The sequence below is a fragment of the Dipodomys spectabilis genome, unplaced genomic scaffold (genome assembly GCF_019054845.1).
Source record: "Dipodomys spectabilis isolate Male_0828 unplaced genomic scaffold, ASM1905484v1 ptg000504l, whole genome shotgun sequence".
Lineage (NCBI taxonomy): Eukaryota > Metazoa > Chordata > Mammalia > Rodentia > Heteromyidae > Dipodomys > Dipodomys spectabilis.
This window is the reverse complement of record NW_024871181.1, coordinates 843,095-864,900: the sequence shown is the minus strand read 5'-3', so window position 1 is coordinate 864,900 and position 21,806 is coordinate 843,095. Positions and strand designations below refer to the sequence as shown.

The following is a 21,806-nucleotide window of genomic DNA, read 5'->3' as shown; positions in this document are numbered from 1 at the left end:
TGGCGAAAGAATGGTTGTAATAATAGTTTTTGTCAAATGTAGAGGAAAAGCAGTTCTCTGGGAACTCCTCCAACCTGTGTTATTTTACAAAGTAATAGCAAATGCATTGCTGAGAGGGTCACTGTGCTTCAATCCTGTTAGAGAGGAGTAAACACAACACTACATAATTCTTTTCTAGGCTGGGAAGTAATGGGTGGGAAGACCAGGGAAATCAGATACTCAAATTTCAGCACATAATTATTCAAATAAAATTTTAATGATTTCAGTTCAATACAACTGAAAATGTAGTGTCATTAAATGCCATTTTCTGCTAAATTTCAAATTACAGCTTTGTGGGCCATTGCTGAGCAAAAGCGTCATATCCTACTAAGTATTCAGCTTATTAACTAAGATAACTGACAGTATCATGACAGGAGGTGGGGAAGAACTACAATCAGCTCATAGAAATTGGCTAACAGAGAAAAAAACAAACAACAAAACCAACACAACTTACAAAGTAACTACAGATATTAGTAAAATAAAAATACAACCCCAAATGTCCATGTCTTAAGTTACTAGGGGGAAAAACCCTATAGGTAAAGTTATAGCAAATACAGTCCTCACACATTTGGGTGAGTTTATTTGCACTTCATATTGACTTAAGGCCTAAATCCAATGAAACCATTTTAAAAGCTCTATGAGGAATGGAAATTTCAGTGTCCCTGACACTTTTCTTTTTAAGAAGAGCTCTTAAATTTCTGAATGGGCAAGATTTACTTTAGTAGGCAGAGGCCCTGCTTCTTCATGATCTTCAGCTTTAGATCTAACAACCACAAGAGAAGAAGCTGGATATTTGCTTAGCTTTTGTTCATTCACAAATTCCAAGTCACCATAGATACTCAGCTTCTGCAACAAAAAACAAAACAAAAAATTATTTCCAAATAGCAATTTTATCAATCGATATTTAGTTTAAAAAAATTCTATAAATACTTTTGAAAAGGAAAGGAAGTATTTAGCAGGGTTGTGGTGGCTCATAACTGAAATCCTAGGTACTCAGAAGGCTGAGCTCTGAGAATCGTAGTTCAAAGTTAGCCTGGGCAGGAAAGTCCATGAGACTCATGTACAATTAATCAACAAAAAACTGTAAGTAGAGCTGTGGCTCAAGTGGTAGTGTTCTAGCCTTGAGTGAAAAGCTAATGGACAGCAACTAGGACCTGAGTTCAAACCCTAGTACCAACACAAAAACAAATTAAAAAAAAATCCAAAGTATTAGAGATGCTATGATTCAGGTTCCTTGAGAAAAAAAGCTAAGGAACAGCAACTACGTCTTGAGTTCAACCCCCAGTACCAGCACAAAAACCAGTAATAAAAATCCAAAGTATCAGAGATTATGTGATTCATGTTCCAGCAGATGTGTAAAGATTTCCCATGTGACCTAAGGCATAGCAAACGAGTACCAAGTGGAGTTAAGTTTATATAAAGTTGTACCAAGTGGAGTTAAGTTTATATAAAGTTAAAGTACTCATATTAACAGCTCTGACTCTGAAGGCTAAAACGACCAGGTTCTTTAAGATCTTAACTCTCATTCTGAGTAGCAACAGGATTTGGTACAAATGTTAATTAAAAAAGAGAAAATAAGGGCTGGGAAGGTGGCTCAGTGGTAGAGCGCTTGCCTTGCATGCAGGAGGCCCTGGGTTCGATTCCTCAGCACCACATAAGCAAAAAAGAAAAAAACCGGAAGTGGCGCTGTGGCTCAAGTGGTAGAGCGCTAGTCTTGAGCTGAAGAGCTGAGGGACAGTGCCCAGACCCAGAGTTCAGGCCTCACGACCGGACCAAAAAACAAAACAAAAAACAAAGTTCATAGTAACTTAATTACTAAAAATTATAGAAAAGGGGAAAGATAATGATGTTATCAGTAGAAATTTATAAAATAATTATAGAAAGTAGACAAAATAATACGCATTTCAATAACCATCAGTGAAGAAATGTAAGAGAACCAATTCCTCTCCCTTTAGCAGGAAGATACTAGATAATATCTCAAGTTGATACAATAACAAAAATAGATGTTAAAATCTGAATGAGCAAGAAGTTTCTTTCTGAAAGTTAAGAAATTTAATCAACAAATACATTATGGGCTACAGGCTCAGCCCTGCAACTAAATGATCTGAGATAAGTTACTTAAAAAAATTTTTTTTTAACTTTGGTGCCAGTCCTGGTACTTGATTTTTAGGGACTGCATACCATTTCTGGGCTTTTTTGATAAGGCCTAATGCTCTAACACTTGGTCACAGCTCCAATTCTGGCTTTTCCTAACCACTTTTAACTAACTGTATGCAATTAAGACCATCATGGTCTTGACAAATAACTTCAACACTCCTCTTTCAGAAAAAGTAGCAGGCAAAGATAATGAGACAACACCAAGGAAGCACCTATCATCACATCTGTTGCCACAGCAAATTTCTGTCTGAGGCTGCCTAGTCCTTAGGAAAGAACACTGGTAAACTGTTCTCATGCCAAGTTGGGCCTGCCTGAAAAACAACACCATGAATGACAACTTTTTATTGTCTTAAATAGATGAGCTCAACAAAAATATTCCCTGGGCACCTGAGATTCATGTCAGTGCCTGTAATCCTAGCTACTCAGGAGGCTGAGATCTGAGGATTACAGTTTCAAGCTTGGTGGTGTGGGGAGATATATTCTGTGAGATTCTTATCCTATCTGTAATTAAGTAGCAAAAACAACAACAACAACAACAACTGCCAGAAGTAGAACCACTGAAATGGTAGAGTGCTAGCCTTGAGTAAGAAAAAGCCCTGAATTAAAGCCACACCCACACCTACACCCACACCCACACCCACACACACACACACACACACACACACACGAAAGGAAGGAAGGAAGGAAAGAAAGAAAAAGAAAGAAAGAAAAGCTTCATTCTAAACTAAATGCGGTGGTACATGCCTATAATCCTAGTACTTGGAAGGCTCAGGCAGAAGAATGTTGAGGCCTGCCTACATAGATAGCAAGATTCTGTCTCTAAATGAATGAATGAATGTGACATCATAACAGTTAAAAAAAAACGAGGGCTGGGAAGGTGGCTCAGTGGTAGAGCGCTAGCCTTGAGCTGAAGAGCTGAGGGGCAGCACCCAGGCCCAGAGTTCAGGCCCCAAGACCGGACCCCCCCCCCCCACTCTCCCCCCTAAAAAGAAATGGGAACAAAGCATCAAAATTTTATGAAACTAAACTGACACTAATTCAGCTCACTGGTAGTGGTTTAGAGCCAGTTGGGGCAGACAAATCCAAGAGACTCTTACCTATAATTAATCTGCAAAAAGACAAGAGGTATGGCATAAGTGGTAAGGAAAAGCTGAGTAAGAGCTTGAGACTCTGAGTTCAAGCCCCAGTACTGGCACCAAAAAAGAAAGAGAGGAAAGAAGAAGAATGGAGAAAGAGAAGAGAGGCTAGGAGAGAAGAGAAAAAGATACTAATTGAGGATAACCAAGTAAATGATAGCCTTTGTTTCTTCTAAAATAAAAACTGATTATCAATATGTATTACAAACTGCTCATACTGGAAATAAACAGCACACTAACTATGGATGGTAGAATGAGTGATTTTCCTGCCTTACAGGTGCGTAAGTGCGTAACGCTTTTATAGAAAAACATACTTAAACAAAATTATTACCTTGCCAAAGTATAGTTTCACATGTAAAAGTCAAGTCTAAAAGTAATACATCCAAATGGCTCTTTTAAATAAACAACAACCAAAAACCACCCCAAATGGTTCTTTAATGCACATTTTCTCAGAAAATGTATTTCCTTAGAAGAGAACAGGTTCTCTTGGAATGCAGTCATCATTTTAGCTGCCAAGGATAGGAAGAAGGGACCATAGTGAAGGGGAAGGAAGCAGGGCCTTCATGGCTGATTATCCAGAGGCAATGCAATGGCAGCCAACAAGGCCACAAGTGTGTCTCTGATGCTGTACGTTTTATGGTGACAGAGGGACACATCTAGGAATGAGGTGATGTACTCCCCAAGAACTTAGGGGTGAAATTTTCTCACAAAATTAAAAAGATATATGCTCCCAATAAAACTTGTCCCAACAGAGACATCAACTCTAAGAAAAAGAGCAAAAGTCACCTAAAGGGGAGAAAGATCCTCATGTCTAGCATATCTAACCAAAAGTATGAGAGGCACTAAAGGGTGTGCGAAAACACCTCCAGAAGAGGAGTTACCTTTGTAAGTAAAGGGAAAAATAAGCCCGGCACCAGTGGCTCACACCTGTAATCCTAGCTACTCAGGAGGCTGAGATCTGAGGATCGTGGTTCAAAGCCAGCCCAGGCAGGAAAGTCCATGAGACTCTTATCTCCAATAAACCACTAGAAAACCGGAAGTGGCACTGTGGCTCATGTGGTAGAGCACTCCCTTGAGCTGAAGAGCGCAGGGACAGCGCCCAAGCCCAGAGTTCAAGTCCCATGACCGGCTGCCCCCCCCCCCCCCAAAAAAAAAAAGGAAAGGAAAAAATAGAGCTCCATGAATTGCCTGGCTGAGGACCATTAGATAAAAGTTTTGGGCATTGTGGGGCTTACCACATGAATCAGGTGGTCGCAGTGGTGTCTATCTTTGACACACAGGACAGCAGCTCTTGATAAGAGTCATATAACCATCTCCCCTACTTAGGATTCTAGGCTAATCAAAGGAAGTTAGCTAAGAGCAACAGCTCTGGAGTCATACTACTAGAGTTCATGTCCGGGTTCTAACACTTCCTGATATTTAACACTGGGGAAATTACAAACTCTCTCCTGAAGTTTCTTCATCTGAAAAATGGGGATGACAACAGCAGTCACCTTACACATGAAACACTCAGAACAGAACCCATTAGAAAGCACTGAACACTAGTCAGAAACCAGGCTATGGGGATTCATCAGGGTAAATTCTACCTGAAGCTGGTTTTAGTCTTTCTAGGCAATAGCTAGACCAATGGAGATATATATATCTTCCTTTAACAAGAGGCTTCCCAGAAATAAGATATAGAGAAAGGAACCAACTATCCCTGGGTATTTATTTATTTATTTTAATTTATTTTTGGGTCGTCGTGGGCCCTGAACTCTGGGCCTGGGCACTGTCCCTCAACTCTTCAGCTCAAGGCTATCGCTCAACCACTTGAGCCATGGCACCACTTCCAGCTTTTTTCTTTTTGCTTATGTGGTGCTGAAGAATTGAACCCAGAGCCTCATGCATGCAAGACAAGCACTCTACCACTGAGCCACCTTCCCAGCCCTCCCAGGGTATTTATTATCATAAGTTTGCAGCTTGGTCACCATGAGGATTTTGACTGCATGAGGTAGTTCACGGGGAAAAAAAACAGAAAAGACAATTCTATGCAAGATGTACAATTTCAGCTTTACTAGGGAAAATAAATTTCTTAAGATAAAGAAACCAGAAGTATAGCTTGGTGGTAGAGCACTTGCTTAGCATGTACAAGGCCCTGGGTTCCATTATCCAGCATAGTAAAATTAATAAGTAAATAATTTAAAAATACATATCAGGGAATATAGCAGGTAATCTAGAAAAAAGGACACTGTCAGTATATTCATATTATAAACAGAAGAGGGCTACAGATATTTAGCAATCATCCCTCATAATGAAACAAAACCCCTTTATCTTAACAATTAAGCTTCTTAGACAATTATATTTTAATTCCCAAATAATTCACACAATGGTCTTCCAACTCTCTGGTAGTTAGCAATCAGAGCAAAATAACTAAGAATCAAAAGTGCCAGTTTTATGGCTTCTAAAGTAACAATTACTTCTGAACAGTCACGGCAATTGGCTCAAAATTAAGTGGTCTACAAGTGTTCTTTTCTATATACTATCTTAGAAAACTGTATCAACCTTTCTTGTCAGTCTCAGAGTACCAGGGAGACATTACTCAAGCCAGCCAACACATATCACCCAGAACACTGGAACCAGGAATTTGAGCTAGTGATTGCAAATTTACAATTTTCATGTGTGATAACTTCAAACAGATAGGGTAAAGTCCTCAGATCTTCTCTCTTATATTAGTACAGAGGCTTTGTTTCTTTTTACTAATTAAACAAATAAGGCACTTAAAATGGTTTATGTCATGGCTCATTCTTCAAATGGCCCAAGGGTTAGAATTAAATTTACCTCAGGGGGAACATACTGTTCCACAGCTGTAGCAACAGCTGCACAACAAATCCAGAGCAAAACCATCACTGAGAGGACTAGAGTCGTGGTTAAAATCCACCCAGAGTTACTAAAAAACAAAACAAATGACAATTAGTCATATTAAAACTCACATTGTAAAAATTAGGAGAGTCTTAATTAGGCAACAACCTTATGTATTTACTTACCTGAATTGAAACTTGGTGTGCTAACTTTAAAATTATTTAAAAAACATGATTATAGAAGGAAAAATAAGAGCCAGTATGTTAGGGTGATATGACATTTTCTTTTTTTTTTTTGTTGGTCGCGGGGCTTGAACTCTGGGCCTGAGCGCTGTCCCTCAGCTCTTCAGCTCAAGGCTAGCGCTCTACCACTTGAGCCACAGCACCACTTCCTGATATGACATTTTCTTCTATTCCAAAAGTTTCTGTAGCCTGGCTAAAGAACTTGTATAATAATAATAATAATAATCATAATAACAATAAAACCAGTCACATTCCTTCTCTGCTAAGAGTACTTCCTAATTACTAAAAATAAGTATCCTATAAATTTAAGTCATATAAATGTTACAATTATTTTACAAAGTATTATACTCACTTTAAGAAAACTGTATCCCAAAAAATTAAAGTATACAATTCATACATTATGAGATGATTGTTTTTTTTTTTAATTTTTTTTTTTGGGTCCGGTTGTGGGGTCTGACCTCTGGGCCTGGGTGCTGTCCCTCAGCTCTTCAGCTCAAGGCTAGCATTCTACCACTTGAGCCACAGCGCCATTTCCGGCTTTTTTTCTTTTTGCTTATGTGGTGCTGAGGAATCGAACCCAGGGCCTCAAGCATGCAAGGCAAGCGCTCTACCACTGAGCCATCTTCCCAGCCCGAGATGATTGTTTTATAAAAGGATTCACAACAGATTTCTAGAAGTCAGTTTCTTATAACAGCTCAAACATTTAACTGGTAACAATTTATTTACATTTCAAATGAAAAGACACATTTATTAAGAGGCATCTTGTGGCTATTATAATCTGTCTTAATAAAGAGTTATATTTTACTTATGATTAAAACATTTTAAGGTAGAAGGCCAGTTTATGAGAATCAGTGACTGAGGTTTTTTCTATAATCGATTTAATAAGATTCAAAACACATTTTTTAATACTAAAGGATCTAATTCTGAAAAACTATATAATTTAAGAGAGTCACTGCTCATCAAACATTGCCTAAAAAAGACCTGTATTACCACCATAAACCATTCACTTGATGGTTTGTTAACACTGGGGCATGCAAAAGGAAAAGGTACCGTTGGACACTGTTGCCCAGAAAGTGAAATGCAGGGAATTCTGCTATAAAGCTTTAAGTGAAAAAATACTCACTTTCCTTTACTTTTTAAAATTTTTATTTTGTCAGTCATAGTGCTTGAACTCTGGGCCTGTCCCTCAGCTCTTCAGCTCAAGGCTAGCGTTCTACAACTTTGAGCCACGATTCTACTTCTGGTTTTCTGGTGGTTAACTGGAGATGAGTCTCATGGACTTTTTTCTAAAAGCCTAGGCTGGCTTTGAACCTCGATCCTCAGGTCTCAGCCTCCTGAGTAGCTAGGATTACAGGTGTGAGCCACTGGTGCCCAGCTACTTTCCTTTGTTTTTAAGGAATTTATATCCATGAAAAAGAAAGGTATGTTTGATATTTGGACTGCAACAGCAAAACAGAAAACTGGGGTTCATCTTAGAATCCATCATCTTCCTCACTCCACAGAAAAACAACTCCTAGATCTTATAGATTCTCTACTATCTCCATTATCTCTTGATTTTCTTGTCCATGGCTCTAGTTTAGGCCTTATAATTTCTTGGTTAAAGCTCTCTAGCCTGGTCTTCTGATTACCCTTCACATAGAGGGTTCTTAACACATTGATTTCTTTGCCACTGTATTTGCAGGAGTTTACCTGGTTTGGTCTAATTTTTGGCTCTTTGGGCTATAATACAAAATGATACATCTTACACATTCAGCTGAAAGACAGCTTATCTGAAATTCTAAAAAAATTAACGTCGTCGTCGGTTGCCAGTGTCTCATCACCGGTAAACCTAGTTACTCAGGGGACAAAGATCTGAAGATTATGGTTCAAAGCCACCCATGGCAGGAAAGTCTGTGAGATTCTTTTTTTTGGTTGGTCATGGGGCTTGAACTCAGGGCCTAAGCAATTTTTGCTCAAGGTTAGCACTCTACTATGTTAAGTCACAGTGCTACTTCCAGCTGTGAGATTCATATCTCCAATTAACTTCCAAATGTCAGTGAGCACCCAAGCCCTAAGTTCAAGCTCCAGTGCTAGCACACTTATACCAAAAAAAAAAAAAAACTCTTCCTATAACTAGCAAAAAGCTCTATTCATCATTAAAGACTTATTTCTATCACCTCAATATTTTCTTTTTCTTTTTTTCAGTCGGTCGTGGGGTTTGAACTCTAGGTCTGAGTGCTGTCCCTCAGCTCTATTAGCTCAAGGCAAGTGCTCTACCACTTGAGCCACAATGCCACTTCTGGTTTTCTTGTAGTTTATTGGCGATAAGAGTATCACAGACTTTCCTGCTTGGGCTGGCTTTGAACTGCGATCCTCAGATCTCAGCCTCCTGAGTAACTAGGATTACAGGTGTGAGCCACCAACTCCTGGCAATATTTTCTTCTCCTTGAAACCTCTAATAGATGTAGGGATATTCCTATGCTCTGCACATGAAGTATATGGAAAGGTGTGTGCATATGTGGAGCAACTACTAATCATTTTCAGTCTGTCTAGACTTAAGAACTAAACAGAGGCAGAAAGTAACACCCCTTTCACTTCCTATCATAGCTGGGAAAACAGGCTTATACCACTATGGAGAGGGAGAGAGAGAATAACAAAAAATATTAAGAAAGGGAACCTTAGTTTCTTAGACAAATCATATTCATCTTTTATACATAGAAGAAAGAATACATACAGAGAGAGGCATCTCAAAAAGCCATCACTTTCTCCATCTTCAAGATAGTTTCTGTGTGCCTGGGAACTTCTCAAGTGCAGATCTGAAAAAATAAGGTCCAAGTTTATATCTTATATTCTAAATGCTAGTCTCATAACTACTTCTAGGTAGAAACACTGTACAGACATCTAATTGCTTTCAATGACATATTTTATAATCTGTGAAAATTCATCTGGTACAACAGTGATGAAAAGTTATCTTACCATATTATTGGTTTCCTGTTTAATTTTCAAATTCTTGACATTGATACTTTCTATTTAAAAACATGTGGGCTTGAATAATAGAATTTGGTTTACTCTAATCAAAACTGTCTATATATGTTATGTGCTATTATCCACCCATTCCCATTCACAAATATAATCAGCAGGTTAATTAAATAAGTATTTAAAATAAAAGTTTTAAAAGGTACTCTCTGCCTTAGCTTGATATTTTGTGTTCTTATGGGTTAAAATTCACTTCTACTATGAAAATAAAATAGGAAACATTTTTCAGTAGTTCTACCATTTAATTTATTGGGAAATATCTAAATGTTTGATTGGTTCATACTTAAAACATCCTTTGCTGGGTGCTGGTGGCTCACTCCTGTAATCTTAGATACTCAGGAAGCTGAGATCTGAGGATTGAGGTTTGAATCCAGTCCTGGCAGCAAAGTCCATGAGACTCTCAACTCTAACTAACCACCAAAAAGCTGGAAGTGGCTGGGTGCCTGGAATTCTACTCAGGAGACTGTGACCTGAAAATCATGGTTCAAAGCCAGCCTGGAGAGGAAGTCTATGAGATTCTAATCTCCAATTAACCACAGAAAAAGTTGGAAGTGGTGCTATGGCTCAAGTGGCAGAGTGCTAGCCTTGAGCAAAAGAAGCTCAGAGATAGCACTCAGGCCCAGAGTTCAAGCCCCAAGATTGGCAAAAAAAAAAAAAAAAAAAGCAGACAGAGCTGTGGCTCAAGTGGCAGAGTGCTAACTTTGTGTACAAAGCTCAGGGACAGCACCCAGGTCCTGAGTTCAAGCCCTAGTATAGAAACATATGTACGTATACACACGCACGCACGCAGACACAAATCCTTTGAAACAAGTTAAATATTTTTGAATAGTGCTTTTCAAATGTCTCCATACCAATAGCATCAGCAAAAATGTAGAACTTGCTAGAAATACAAATCCTCAGATCACTTCTCAGATCTAGTAAATCAGAGGATGGGCAACTAATTCTATCAGATTTGATGCTAATTTTTTTTTTTTTGGGGGGGGGGGGGGGGGGGGTCTCGTCATGGGGCCTGAACTCTGGGCCTGGATGCTGTCCCTCAGCTCTTCAGCTCAAGGCTAGCACTCTACCACTTGAGCCACAGCGCCACTTCTGGCTTTTTTTTTTTTTTTTCCTGCTTATGTGGTGCTGAGGAATTGAACCCAGGGCCTCATACATACAAGGCAAGTGCTCTACCACTGAGCCACCTTCCCAGCCCCTTGATGCTAATTTGTTTATTTAAAAATTTTTTTTTTTGCCAGTCCTGGGGTTCGAACTCTGGGCCTGTCCCTGAGCTTCTTTTGCTCAAGGCTAGCACTCTACCACTTCTGGCTTTTTTTGTGTATGTGGTACTGAGGAATTGAACCCAGGGCTTCATGCATGTGAGGCAAGCCCTCTACCACTAAGCCATATTCCCAGCCTGATGCTAATTTTTTATACAAGTTATTTAAAATAAAACTTACAGGACATTTTGCTCAGAGATGATTCTCCCAAATTTGTAGCCTCCTGCTCCAACTGTGGTGCATACTGAATTTCTGGCTTTGACTAAAATGGTAATGAAAGTCAATTAAGTCATTTATACTTAAAGCTTTTTTTGGTAACTAGTTCTATAACACATCATCTCTATAAACATTTAAATTGAGAGAAAGTAACAAAAGTATGGTATAAAACATAAAACACATTAACCACAATATAGTTTTAATTGCACTTCCTGAACATCAGATCCAGTGCCTTTCAGATAAATAGACAGATTTCTGGCATCATCAACTAGTTAGTCAGTTCAACTTCCTGTCTCTTAAAAAAAGAGACAAGAGAGGGAAAAATTACGACAAAACATTGCATTAAACATTATACTTTGAAAAAACGAGCTCTAATTCTAGTTGATCAGGAATAATTCAGCAGATTGCCAAAACTTTTGGCTAAACATCTATTATCTCTATTCTTTATCTGAAACATCCCATTCTCTAAATAGGAATAATTTGTAATTTACAGACGAACACACCATACTTTACATTTTTTACTAGCTCTGATCCTCTGGAATGAGAGCTACTCCATCTCAGTTATAGTCGTATTTCTGAGAGCAACAGAACTACTCTTACATTTAAGGAGGACTGAATTAGCGTTCTATGCTGAACATCAACTGAAGCTTTAACACAAGAAGGTTTAGGACATAAAATTTGCTCAGAAATTTAAGTAGAGAAAATTACTGTCACTTATTACTAAATCAAGTACAAAAGATCCAGGCCTACGACAGTGCTATAACATAATCACACAGTAGTCATATGAGTAAACCAAAAAATGTTTAAAAAAATTAAAAAATAGCTGGGCACTGGTGGCTTATGCCTGTAAACCTAGGTACTCTGGAGGCTGAGATCTGATGATTGTGGTTCAAAGGCAGCCTGGGCAAGAAAGTCTGTGAGACTCTTATCTCCAATAAACTACCAGAAAAATGGAAGTGGCACTGTGGCTCAAAATGGTAGGATACTAGTCTTGGGTAAAGAGCTCAGACGGGGCTGGGAAGGTGGCTCAGTGGTAGAGTGCTTGCCTAGCATGCATGAGGCCCTGGGTTCGATTCCTCAGCACCACATAAGCAGAAAATGTTAGAAGTGGCACTGTGGCTCAAGTGGTAGAGTGCTAGCCTTCAGCTGAAGAGCTCAGGGACAGTGCCAGGTGCAGAGTCCAGGCCCCACAACCCAAAAAAAAAAAAAAAGTACTCAGAGCCCAGACTCTGAGTTCAAGCCCTATCACTGACCTAAAAAAATAAAATAATTAAAAGATGTACCTTATTAGCAAAAATAATTAAAATATTTACTTTATTACCTGAAAAAATTGAGTATCACAATGTATTTTTTAACAATATAATTTGTTGAATGGTATATTTGAGAAATTTACTGCATTAAAAGAAAATTACAAGCTGAGTGCTTGTGGCTCATGGCTACTCCTAGCTACTCAGTGTGAGGATCATGGTTCAAAGGCAGCTCAGGCAGGAATGTCTATGAGACTCTTATCTGCAATTAGCCACCAGGACAACAGAAGTAGAGCTATGGTTCAAAGTCGTGGAATGCTATCCTTGAACATAAGAGTTCAAGGACAGTGCACAGGCACTGAGTTCAAGCCCCACTACAGACAAAAAAAAAACCCCAAAAAAACAGAAAAAAGAAAAGGAAACTACATAGTAGGGAGATGTGTGTAGATTAAAGAACCTGACATTGGGGCTGGGAAGGTGGCTCAGTGGTAGAGTACTTGCCTTGCATGCATGAGGCCCTGGGTTCGATTCCCCAGCACCACATAAGCAAAAAAAAAAAAAAGAAAAAAAAAAGCCGGAAGTGGTGCTGTGGCTCAAGTGGTAGAGCTGAAGAGCTGAGGGACAGCGCCCAGGCCCAGAGTTCAGGCCCCATGACCGGACCCCCCCCAACCCCCCCCCAAAAAGAACCTGACATTATCAAATTTCGGTTTCCAAGGGAGTCTCAGAACCATTTCCAATACTTGGGACAAATGTACATACAAAATGTCTACTACAACAGAAACTTCTAAGAATAGTAGCTATTATCATATCACATGGTACATGGTAAGATAGGAAAAAAGTAACCTTTCTAAATATTATGTCACAAGTATCTACATATTATATACCACTACTTATGTTCAAAGTATATAAATATATTATCTCCTTTTAATTTTATTTACTTAGTCACTAGAAAATTTAGAAAATTCAAGAGTTCTGATTACAAGGCAAAGAGGAAGGGGCAATTACAGAGTCCTCATGCCCAATGTTTTCATCAAGGCCAAATAAGTAATTTTTATTTGATGATAAGTATTTTTAAGTGACCAAGTACATAGTTTTATGCCAAGACACGTAATCATATACATTCACTGTTGCTGGTACTTAGATGAATCCGAGGCACAATAGTTACCTGGAATATTACTATCTTCCCATCATCAGCTTGAAGATAAAAGGTCCATGAAGAGGTTATGAAGCTCTGTGCAGAGTCCATCATGTCACTCCAGAATGACCTCACCAGAGTTAGAGGGAAGAGGAGGTGCATTTTTGGCATCAAGGACATTAGCTAAACAAACAAACAAATTTAAATCTGAAATGCATTTATTATATATTATAAAGAACATACACATATAATCAATATAATCATAAAATAATTAAATGAATTTACCACAATCATTAGCATTAAACTGCTATTTATGCACATTAACTATAGTAAAACTTAAAATCCCAGGCTGCTTTTACTTGCCACCAGACATATTAACGCACTACCTCTCACTTCTATTAGAATAGTCAGTTTTTGAGTCAGGTCCAAATATACGGAAAATCAAAATCTGATGAAATGTCAAGCAAGGCAATTAGAAGTTAGGGCAAAAAAAGAGGACTCTATCAGTTTCTCTTAACTTCAGTTTTTTTGTGTGTGTGTTTTTTTCTTTTTGGTGGTCGTGGGTTTTGAAATCTGGGCATGGGCACTGTCCCTGAACTCTTCAGCTCAAGGCAAGTGCTCTACTACTTGAGTCACAGTGCCACTTCTGGTTTTCTGGTGGTTAACTGGAGATAAGAGTCTGACAGACTTTCCTGCCCAGGCTGGCTTTCAACCTCAATTCTCAGATCTTAGCCTCCTGAGTAGGTAGGATTACAGGTGTGAGCCACCGGAGCCCAGCTACAAACATAATTTCACTTGATGAAAATTAAATATAGGACTGAGGATAAGGCTCAAGTGGTAGAGCAAGGCCAAGTTTAATCCCGAGTCTTTCAAAACAAAATGAATTTTAAATGAATAAAGAAATGAATCACTATTAAAGTAGGACAAAGCAGGTAAAAAACACTTTGAAATAATGCAAGTCGATACCATCTAAACAGGCATTTATTTTTTTCTTTCTAAGAAAGATCCTGCAGGCTGGGAATGTGGCTTAGTGGTAGAGTGCTCGCCTATCATGCATGAAATCCTGGGTTTGATTGTTCAGTACCACATAAACAGCAAAAGTCAGAAGTGGTGCTGCAGCTCACGTGGTAGAGCACTAGCCTTGAGCAAAAGCAGCTCAGGGACAGTACCCAGGCCCTGAGTTTAAGCCCCAGGATTGGCAATAAATAAATAAATATCTTGCTACGTATCCCAGATTGGCCTCGAACTCATGGTCTTCCTGACTCAAACTCTCCAGCACTAGATTTAAAGGTATGGGCCAGAATGCTTAGCTGACAGACTTTTTCTCTACTAAGGGGAAATAAAGAAATGTCACATCTTTACTCTTTGTCTAAGATCCTCATTCTATCCTTGAACATATAAATAATATGCCAGTTATATTACTACATTTTAAGACTTAGGAACAAGTTATTCATGGTACAACAGGAATAGTTATGACAAAGTGAAAAGTCCTGGGACTTTTTGCTAGTCCTGGGACTTGAACTCAGGGCCTGGGCACTATCCCTTAGCTTCTTTTGCTCAAGGCTAGTACTCTACCACTTGAGCCACAGAGCCACTTCTGACATTTTCTGTTTATGTGGTACTGAGGAATCAAACCTAGGGCTTCATGCATGCTAGGCAAGCACTCTACCACTAAGCCACATTCCCAGTCCTCAAAAGTAGACAATTTTAAAAGATATTATTATTATTTCTTACTTGTTCTTGTCTCAGTTCAGCAAATGGTAGCTGATCTTGGCATCCGAGATGGCAAGCATATTGCTCATCAGGTTGGGAATATGCTTCTGTACATGCTGAAAGAGAAAAATAGTACATTTAAAAAAAGAGACGGGGGTAAGCAAAAAATAAAGAACAGGGTAAATGCTAGAACTGACATTTTTCTTATGAATGTATAAATTTTAAACATGAATGTACAAATTTATTAATAGAAGAAGTGTATTATTTTAAGAGAATTCCCCCTGTGTGTTTCTTACAAATTAAATGTGTCATGGTAAATCTCTTAATATCCAGGTTTTGGTTATGTGATAACATTCATGTAAGTGAAACTTTAAAGCTAAGTTTTGTGTATTAGTGTCCTTAAGATGCCATTTGAAGTTTTTTGTTGACTATCTATGTGGGCAGTAGTATTTAACCGCTAACTTGATTTCTATAGGTCTAAAGTGGAAATATCACTGCTTACTACATAGGGTTAAAAATAACGTATTTAAGTCATTTATACAAATATTTGTGATTACTGTTAAGAAATTAACCATTTGGTATTCTGATTAATGGTGTTATCATTAAAGGGTACTGGATTTTGTAGAAAAAAAAGGGATCACTTAGCTGAGAAACAAGGAAAGAAAAAAAAATAAGATGAAACAACAAGGAAAGAGAAAAGTAAGATGAAACAATGAGTCTAATACCCTAAGTCTTAAGAAAACTGAACTGTTCTATAGCAAGTGATTTTAAAACTGAAATAGGGCTAGGACTGTAGCTCAGTGACACAGTTCTTACCTGGCATATACTAGGCCCCGGGTTTAATCTGCAGCACAGCAGTGGGGTGGAGGTTGAGGCCGGGTGCCAGTGGTTCATGCTATAATCCTAGTTACTGAGGATGCTGAGATCTGAGGATCTTGGTTTGAAGTTTGCCTGGTCAGCAAAGTCTGTGAGACTTTTTTTTTTTTTTTTTTGGGTCCGGTCATGGGGCCTGAACTCTGGGCCTGGGCGCTGTCCCTCAGCTCTTCAGCTCAAAGCTAGCGCTCTACCAGTTGAGCCATAGCGCCACTTTCGGCTTTTTTCTTTTTGTTTATGTGGTGCTGGGGAATCGAACCCAGGGCCTCAGGCATGCACGGCAAGCGCTCTACCACTGAGCCACCTTCCCAGCCCCCAGTCTGTGAGACTTTTATCTCTAATTAACCACCAAGAAATAGAGCTGTGGTTCAAATGGTAGAGCAGTCACTAGCCACTGAAATAGATCTTTTTTTGTTGTTGTTGTTTGTCATGGATCTTAAACTCTGGGCCTGGGTGCTGACCCTCAGCTCTTCAGCTCAAGGCTAGGGCTCTACCACTTGAGCCACAGCACCACTTCTGGTTTTTGTTGTTAATTGGAGATAAGAGTCTCATGGACTTTCTTGCCTGGGCTGGATTTGAACCGAGATCCTCAGATCTAGGCCTCCTGAGTAGCTAGGATTACAGGCGTGAGCCACTGGCAGCTGGCTTGAAATGGATCTTTACTAGATATAATCTCTTCATTTAGTTCATTATAGTCATTTTTGTATGTATGTACTGATTTTATTTTTATTCAAGTCAGATATGCATTTATAATACTCTTTTGAAAGGTGCTGAATGATAAATTGAACAGTACTGTGCACATAGAAAAATGGCCAGTTAGTAGACAAAGCTTTAAAAATAAAGCAATATCACAGAAAACTAGGTATGAGTTACAACAATGACAGACAAGAGTTGTTTTGTGAATAAACTATAACAAATGGAGACAATCCCATTAGTTTTCTAAAAAGCTAAATGTTCATGTGTCCTGATTATAGGCTTATATGTCTTTCAGCATCAGAACAGTGATTAACAGGTTACAAAGTCTCCAATTACTTTTACTGGCATGACCAATAAAGAATACACTATTAAATAATGAGTCAAAGACTTGATTCAGTAAAAATTCTGGAATGAAGTTAACTATCCTATGATTGAAAGGCTTAGTAGGAAAATTATACTATCTATGAAAAGGTAATGATAGGCAGGGTAATTACTGCTGCATTTGTGGAAGTAGAACACTCAGGTTACACAAAGACATTCTGTCCATAGTACAAAATAAACATCATCCCAACAAACAGATGAATTTAAAGTCCATGTAATGTTTTAGTAGCATCTGTTAAAACTCTAAATTTGTAATTATTACAATATATGTAATTATGGATAACTAATTTAAACAGTATGTCATTTTCTAAGGAAAACGTAAAAAAAACATAACACAACTCAAGAAAAAACAATGTTATACACAGCTGATGTCATTAGCGTAGCATCTTACCAGATTCACATTCCAATTTGGTCCGATTTAAATCAATTCCATCATCCACAAACTGACAAATTGAAAACAGCCTGCAACCTCTCTGACATGCATACAACTCCTCTTCCTGGGGAGTTTAAGAACAGAGAGCATTATGAAAACATAAAATATTTCTCTCAGTTGAAAGAAATCAAGAAAAAAAAAAAGCAATGTTAGTAGGGTTTATTTTAAACCATCCAGTAGTTTGATAACTGAAAGGAAAAAAAAAATAATGGAAGGCAATGTTCAAGATCTTAGCCATACAAAAAGGTTTTAATTCTGTATTTTAAAAGCAATACAAAGAAAAGGTCTAGTGGCTAAAAATAACATCCTTTTCCCATAATTTGTGGTAAGAACATTTGGAAATAAAAATAGCAGTGACAGAATCTATCTCACCGAGGTAGAAAGGAGTAAGAAAGTCCACTAGGCTTAAGGGCATGCTTCTCCTAAGGCCAAGCTCACAGAAATCAGATTTAGCAGGAAAAGTATCATGACTCACTTCAAGAGGCAAATGGTGAAACATTTTCCCCTGATAAAATGAGGTACATATTTATAAAAATTTTATATTAAAGGTTTTTGAAAACTTGGCTTAACTGAAAACATATACAGGAGCAACAAAGTGATATATGGAAAAGGATACTGTAAGCTACCTGATGAGAATCAAAGCTTTTAGGGGGCTAACTGCACAAGTTATTTTATCTGTTAAAATCTGTTTTTTCATTGTGAAAAGAGACAATAGCTATTATCTCCAGATTCCTCAATAATTGTGGAAGCTGCTATTCTTAGCACAGTGCCTGAGACATCAAAAGGTGCTTAGTTAATGGTAGTGTTAATCATAATAGATTGCAAAAATAAAGACAAGCATCATGGTGTATGTGTGTTGGGCAAAAATGAGATAAATGATTCCTCATTACTAGAAAATAGCAATTGCTTAATAAAACTAATAACAATGTCTTCAGTTTTTTTTTCCCTTGTTGAAATACATACAGTACTTGAAACAAACTAGTGCATATGGGGAGCCCCCAACTTACTGTGTGATCCACTGTGTACAAACTGGCAGGCAACTAATAAAGAAACAGCATGTGTATACACCAGTTAGCATCCAATGGAGTGTACTAGTATGCATTTCTTTCCAGCAGAAGAATTATTAAAATTAATGCAGCAGCAACCATCTGTAAGAAGAGGTGGCTGCAAGTTTAATATTAAATACATTTATTATACAATTTTGAAAGTGGTATCTTTTTGGACCTCAGCTCTACCTGTATTTAATTTGGGAAAATTTAAAGAACTCTTAATAATTAAGATGTACTTCATACTGAATAGAATCTGCAGGCTTTTCAAAACGGTGAAATAATTCTCCTGTATTTGAAGCACCACATATTTCCTTTTATTGTACAGAGGAAGCATGAGCTCCTGGACACCATCAATACTGTCATTATATTTCAGATATGTTTTTCCCCCTAAGATAAGGTTTTGCTAGACAGCAAACTGGTCTTGAACTCAAGCTCCAAGCCTCTGCATTCCGAGTGCTGGGATTACAGTTGTAAGCCAATATACCTTTAGTTACTAAACCAATCCCAAAAGGTAACCAGAATTAAAGCTCACAAAACCATATGGCATGCTGAAACTACATAGCATGCTGAAGTCAGTCTTGATTACACATTAGGAGAATTATAAAATCACATCTAATTAAGATTACTATCATACTGTATTATCTAATAAATACATCACATTAATAATTAACATAATAATAAAATAATGTGCCAGGTACTGTGTAAACACCTAATATATTATTTAATACCTGCACAGACTAGGCACTTGATAGGTATTAAGAATCAAATCCAAATACTTCCTATTCTATATAATAAATATTTTATGCTGTACAAATTGTAAATGATGGCAAGCTCATGTAAATGTTAATTCCTCCGATACACAGTACAAGGAAAATAGTGCTTTTAATCATATTGAATATCAGGTAATATATGTGGCTGTGTGTTAGGCATTGTGCTAAGCATGTAACATATACGGACATACAGGGAGCAATAGTGGAGCTGAAACCAAGCCTGCATGGTTCCAAAGCCCAAACTCAATAAAAAAAGGCCATAGTGATTCTAATTAGCTTTGTTATTAACAGGACTTATATTTCTTGTTTTTGAAGCCAGACAAATTACGCAAGTACATTTCTGAAGACACAAGATAAAATTCAGTAATTTTAAAATAGCTACTTACAAACAGGTAGAGAATTCTATTTTCTTACAACAAGTAATTCTGAAAAACAGTCATTAAAATGAGATTTCTACTTTCTAATTACAAGTACCAGATCAAGAGCAGTTATAAGAACTTATGAATTGATCTAATTTTTTTCCCTTCTTTTTTCAGTTTGTCATGGGGCTTGAACTCAGGTCCTGGGTGCTGTCCCTGAGTTCTTTTGCTCAAGGCTAGCGCTCTACCACATTGAGCCACAGTGCCACTTCTGATTTTGGTGGTTAACTGGAAATAGGAGTCTTATGGACTTTTCTGTCCAGGTTGGCTTTGAGCCGTAATCCTCAGCTCTCAGCCTCCTGAGGAGCTAGGATGACAGGCTTGAGCCTCCACTGCCTGGCTTTATCTAGTTTTTGTTTTTTTTTTTTTTTAATAATACACTGCTTTTCCCTGAACTGCAAACCTCAGTAAGAGACTGAGGTGTAACACAGTTTGCAGAGTGCATGTACAGCATGCATGAGAACCTAGCAGGCACACACACAATGGAGAACTGACAGAAATCAGTGAAGTAACTATTTGTAACCCAATGTACAAGGCGGTGACAGTACAGTGTAGCTAATTTGAAGATCAAATTTCTGTCAAATATTTCTTGGTTATGGAACTTTGGGAAAGTCACTTAACTTTTTAAGCCTCAACTTAATTATTAAATCAAACTTTGCAGGATTATTCTGAGGATTAGAGATAACGGTATGGCATAGCCCATTGTATTGCCTAACAGATAGTAGAATCCATATATTTTGAACCAAAGTGGTACATAGCTGTAATACTGGCACTTGGAGGCTGAGGAAGGGCAGAGAGTTCAAAACACGCCTGCTCTATCTAGTAAGCAAATGTCACTGGCACTATCCTTGTAGCCACTTTGTAGTAGTTGAAGGCAGAGGGTTAGACACAACAGCTAAGCAAATAGTATACAGAGGATGAAAGAAAAACAAGAAAAAGACCAGCCAACCGGCATAAGTACTTATTTATAACTCCAGAGTGGAGGAGGGGAATACACCCAAATTACATATGGGGAAGGTGTGGGGAGAGTCACCAAGCAATTTTGAGTGTTGAGTAAACAGTTTTCAAGACGCTGAAAAACCTAAGAGAAAATTAAAAGCAAGGGAGCAACTGAGGGGCGGGTGGGGGAAGTGGTGAAGGGATTAGGGATGCGAATGGGGTTAACTCTTCTAAGCAATGGACACCCCCTTCCCGAGGCCAGTCGCATCTCCCCACCCACCCCACGGGATTTCCTGTCTCCTGAATGGGGCGGGGGGGGGGGGGAGGAGGGCAAGTTATTTGAAGGCAGAAACCTGCCTTTCTTAAGACATTCTAATTCCTAGTGGCGCCGTCTCGCACAGAGTAACTCAACACAGGCAGGAAGTCTTTCCTGTACGTCTCAAATAACTCCTGGGGGCTGACTTAACACTTTCAGGCTACAGTGATTGCCCGCAGCGAATATGGGGTGGCGATCAGCCTTTCCTGGACGGGTGCATCTGCGCCTCCCAGCTCGCGTCGCGAGGGCTCCACGCACATCTGGACGCGGTGTTCCAGATCCGAGCGGCCCCGGCCCCCGCCGCCGCCCTCGAGTTCCCCACCGAGGAAGGGGGTCGCGCGTCTTTCCCCCTCTTTTGTGTTGCCCACCTATCACCGAGGAGAGGAGCACAAACTTCCGGTAATTACAGCAGGAGCGGGGTGCAGACGGGGTTTAGGAGGAAAACCGGAGCTATACCCCCGGGGAGGCCGCGGCGGAAGCGCTAGGGTCCCAGAGCCCACACCGGGGCACGCAGCGGAGAGATGGGCGGCGATGGAAGGGCGGAAGACCGGTTCGGACGGGCCCTACCTTGGGGTAGGTGTGCAAGGGATAGGTCAACTGACAGGCCCGGTGGCAGGACGCCGTATCACCCAAGACCGAGTCAAACGCTTCGGCCGCAGCGGTGCCCGAGCCCCCAGCCAGGGCCATGGTCAACAGCAGCAGCGGCGGGAGTCCCAGTCGGGCCCGGACCCAGTAGCTCCCTCTCAGCGCCGCCATCTTGCTCCCCTCTGTCACCGCGGCAGGGCTTGTTGCTGTTTTCTTTTCAGGGTTTCTCCTTCTTCCGGGCCAGCCTCCTTTCCCTTCCCCGCCCCCTTCCCCGCCGTCCGCCGCTTCCGCCGTCCCGTCGGCTCCGCCCTGACTGGCCCACCCGGCTGCCTGCGCCCCTCCTCCGGG

The 21,806-nt window shown here is 39.3% G+C and overlaps 1 protein-coding gene across 2 annotated transcripts; it reads right to left on the bottom strand.

The window, feature by feature from the left end:
- Window positions 1-234: 234 nt before the first annotated feature.
- Window positions 235-21,725, bottom strand: Tmem59 (transmembrane protein 59). Of its 2 annotated transcripts, XM_042669703.1 has the most exons (9): window positions 21,441-21,707; window positions 18,388-18,420; window positions 17,339-17,444; window positions 15,019-15,113; window positions 13,315-13,467; window positions 10,867-10,948; window positions 9,126-9,207; window positions 6,150-6,258; window positions 235-885 (listed from the first exon to the last, which is right to left on the bottom strand). In XM_042669703.1, the coding sequence occupies exons 1-9, from the start codon at window positions 21,627-21,629 to the stop codon at window positions 730-732; spliced, it is 1,005 nt and encodes a 334-aa protein (XP_042525637.1). In that variant the 5' UTR covers window positions 21,630-21,707; the 3' UTR covers window positions 235-729. The 2 variants fall into 2 exon arrangements, with proteins under 2 accessions (XP_042525637.1, XP_042525638.1); XM_042669704.1 differs by lacking the exon at window positions 18,388-18,420 and having other exon boundaries at window positions 21,441-21,725.
- Between the last annotated feature and the right edge of the window lie 81 nt (window positions 21,726-21,806).

Coding starts and splice junctions, on each gene's coding strand:
- Tmem59 (XM_042669703.1), bottom strand. CDS start 21,629: ATGGCGGCGCTGAGAGGGAGCTACTGGGTCCGGGCCCGACTGGGACTC. Junction 18,421..21,440: donor CCTTGCACACCTACCCCAAG/GTAGGGCCCGTC, acceptor TTTCTTTATTAG/TTGCCTGCCAGTTTGTACAC. Junction 13,468..15,018: donor CTGAACTGAGACAAGAACAA/GTAAGAAATAAT, acceptor TTGTTTGTTTAG/CTAATGTCCTTGATGCCAAA.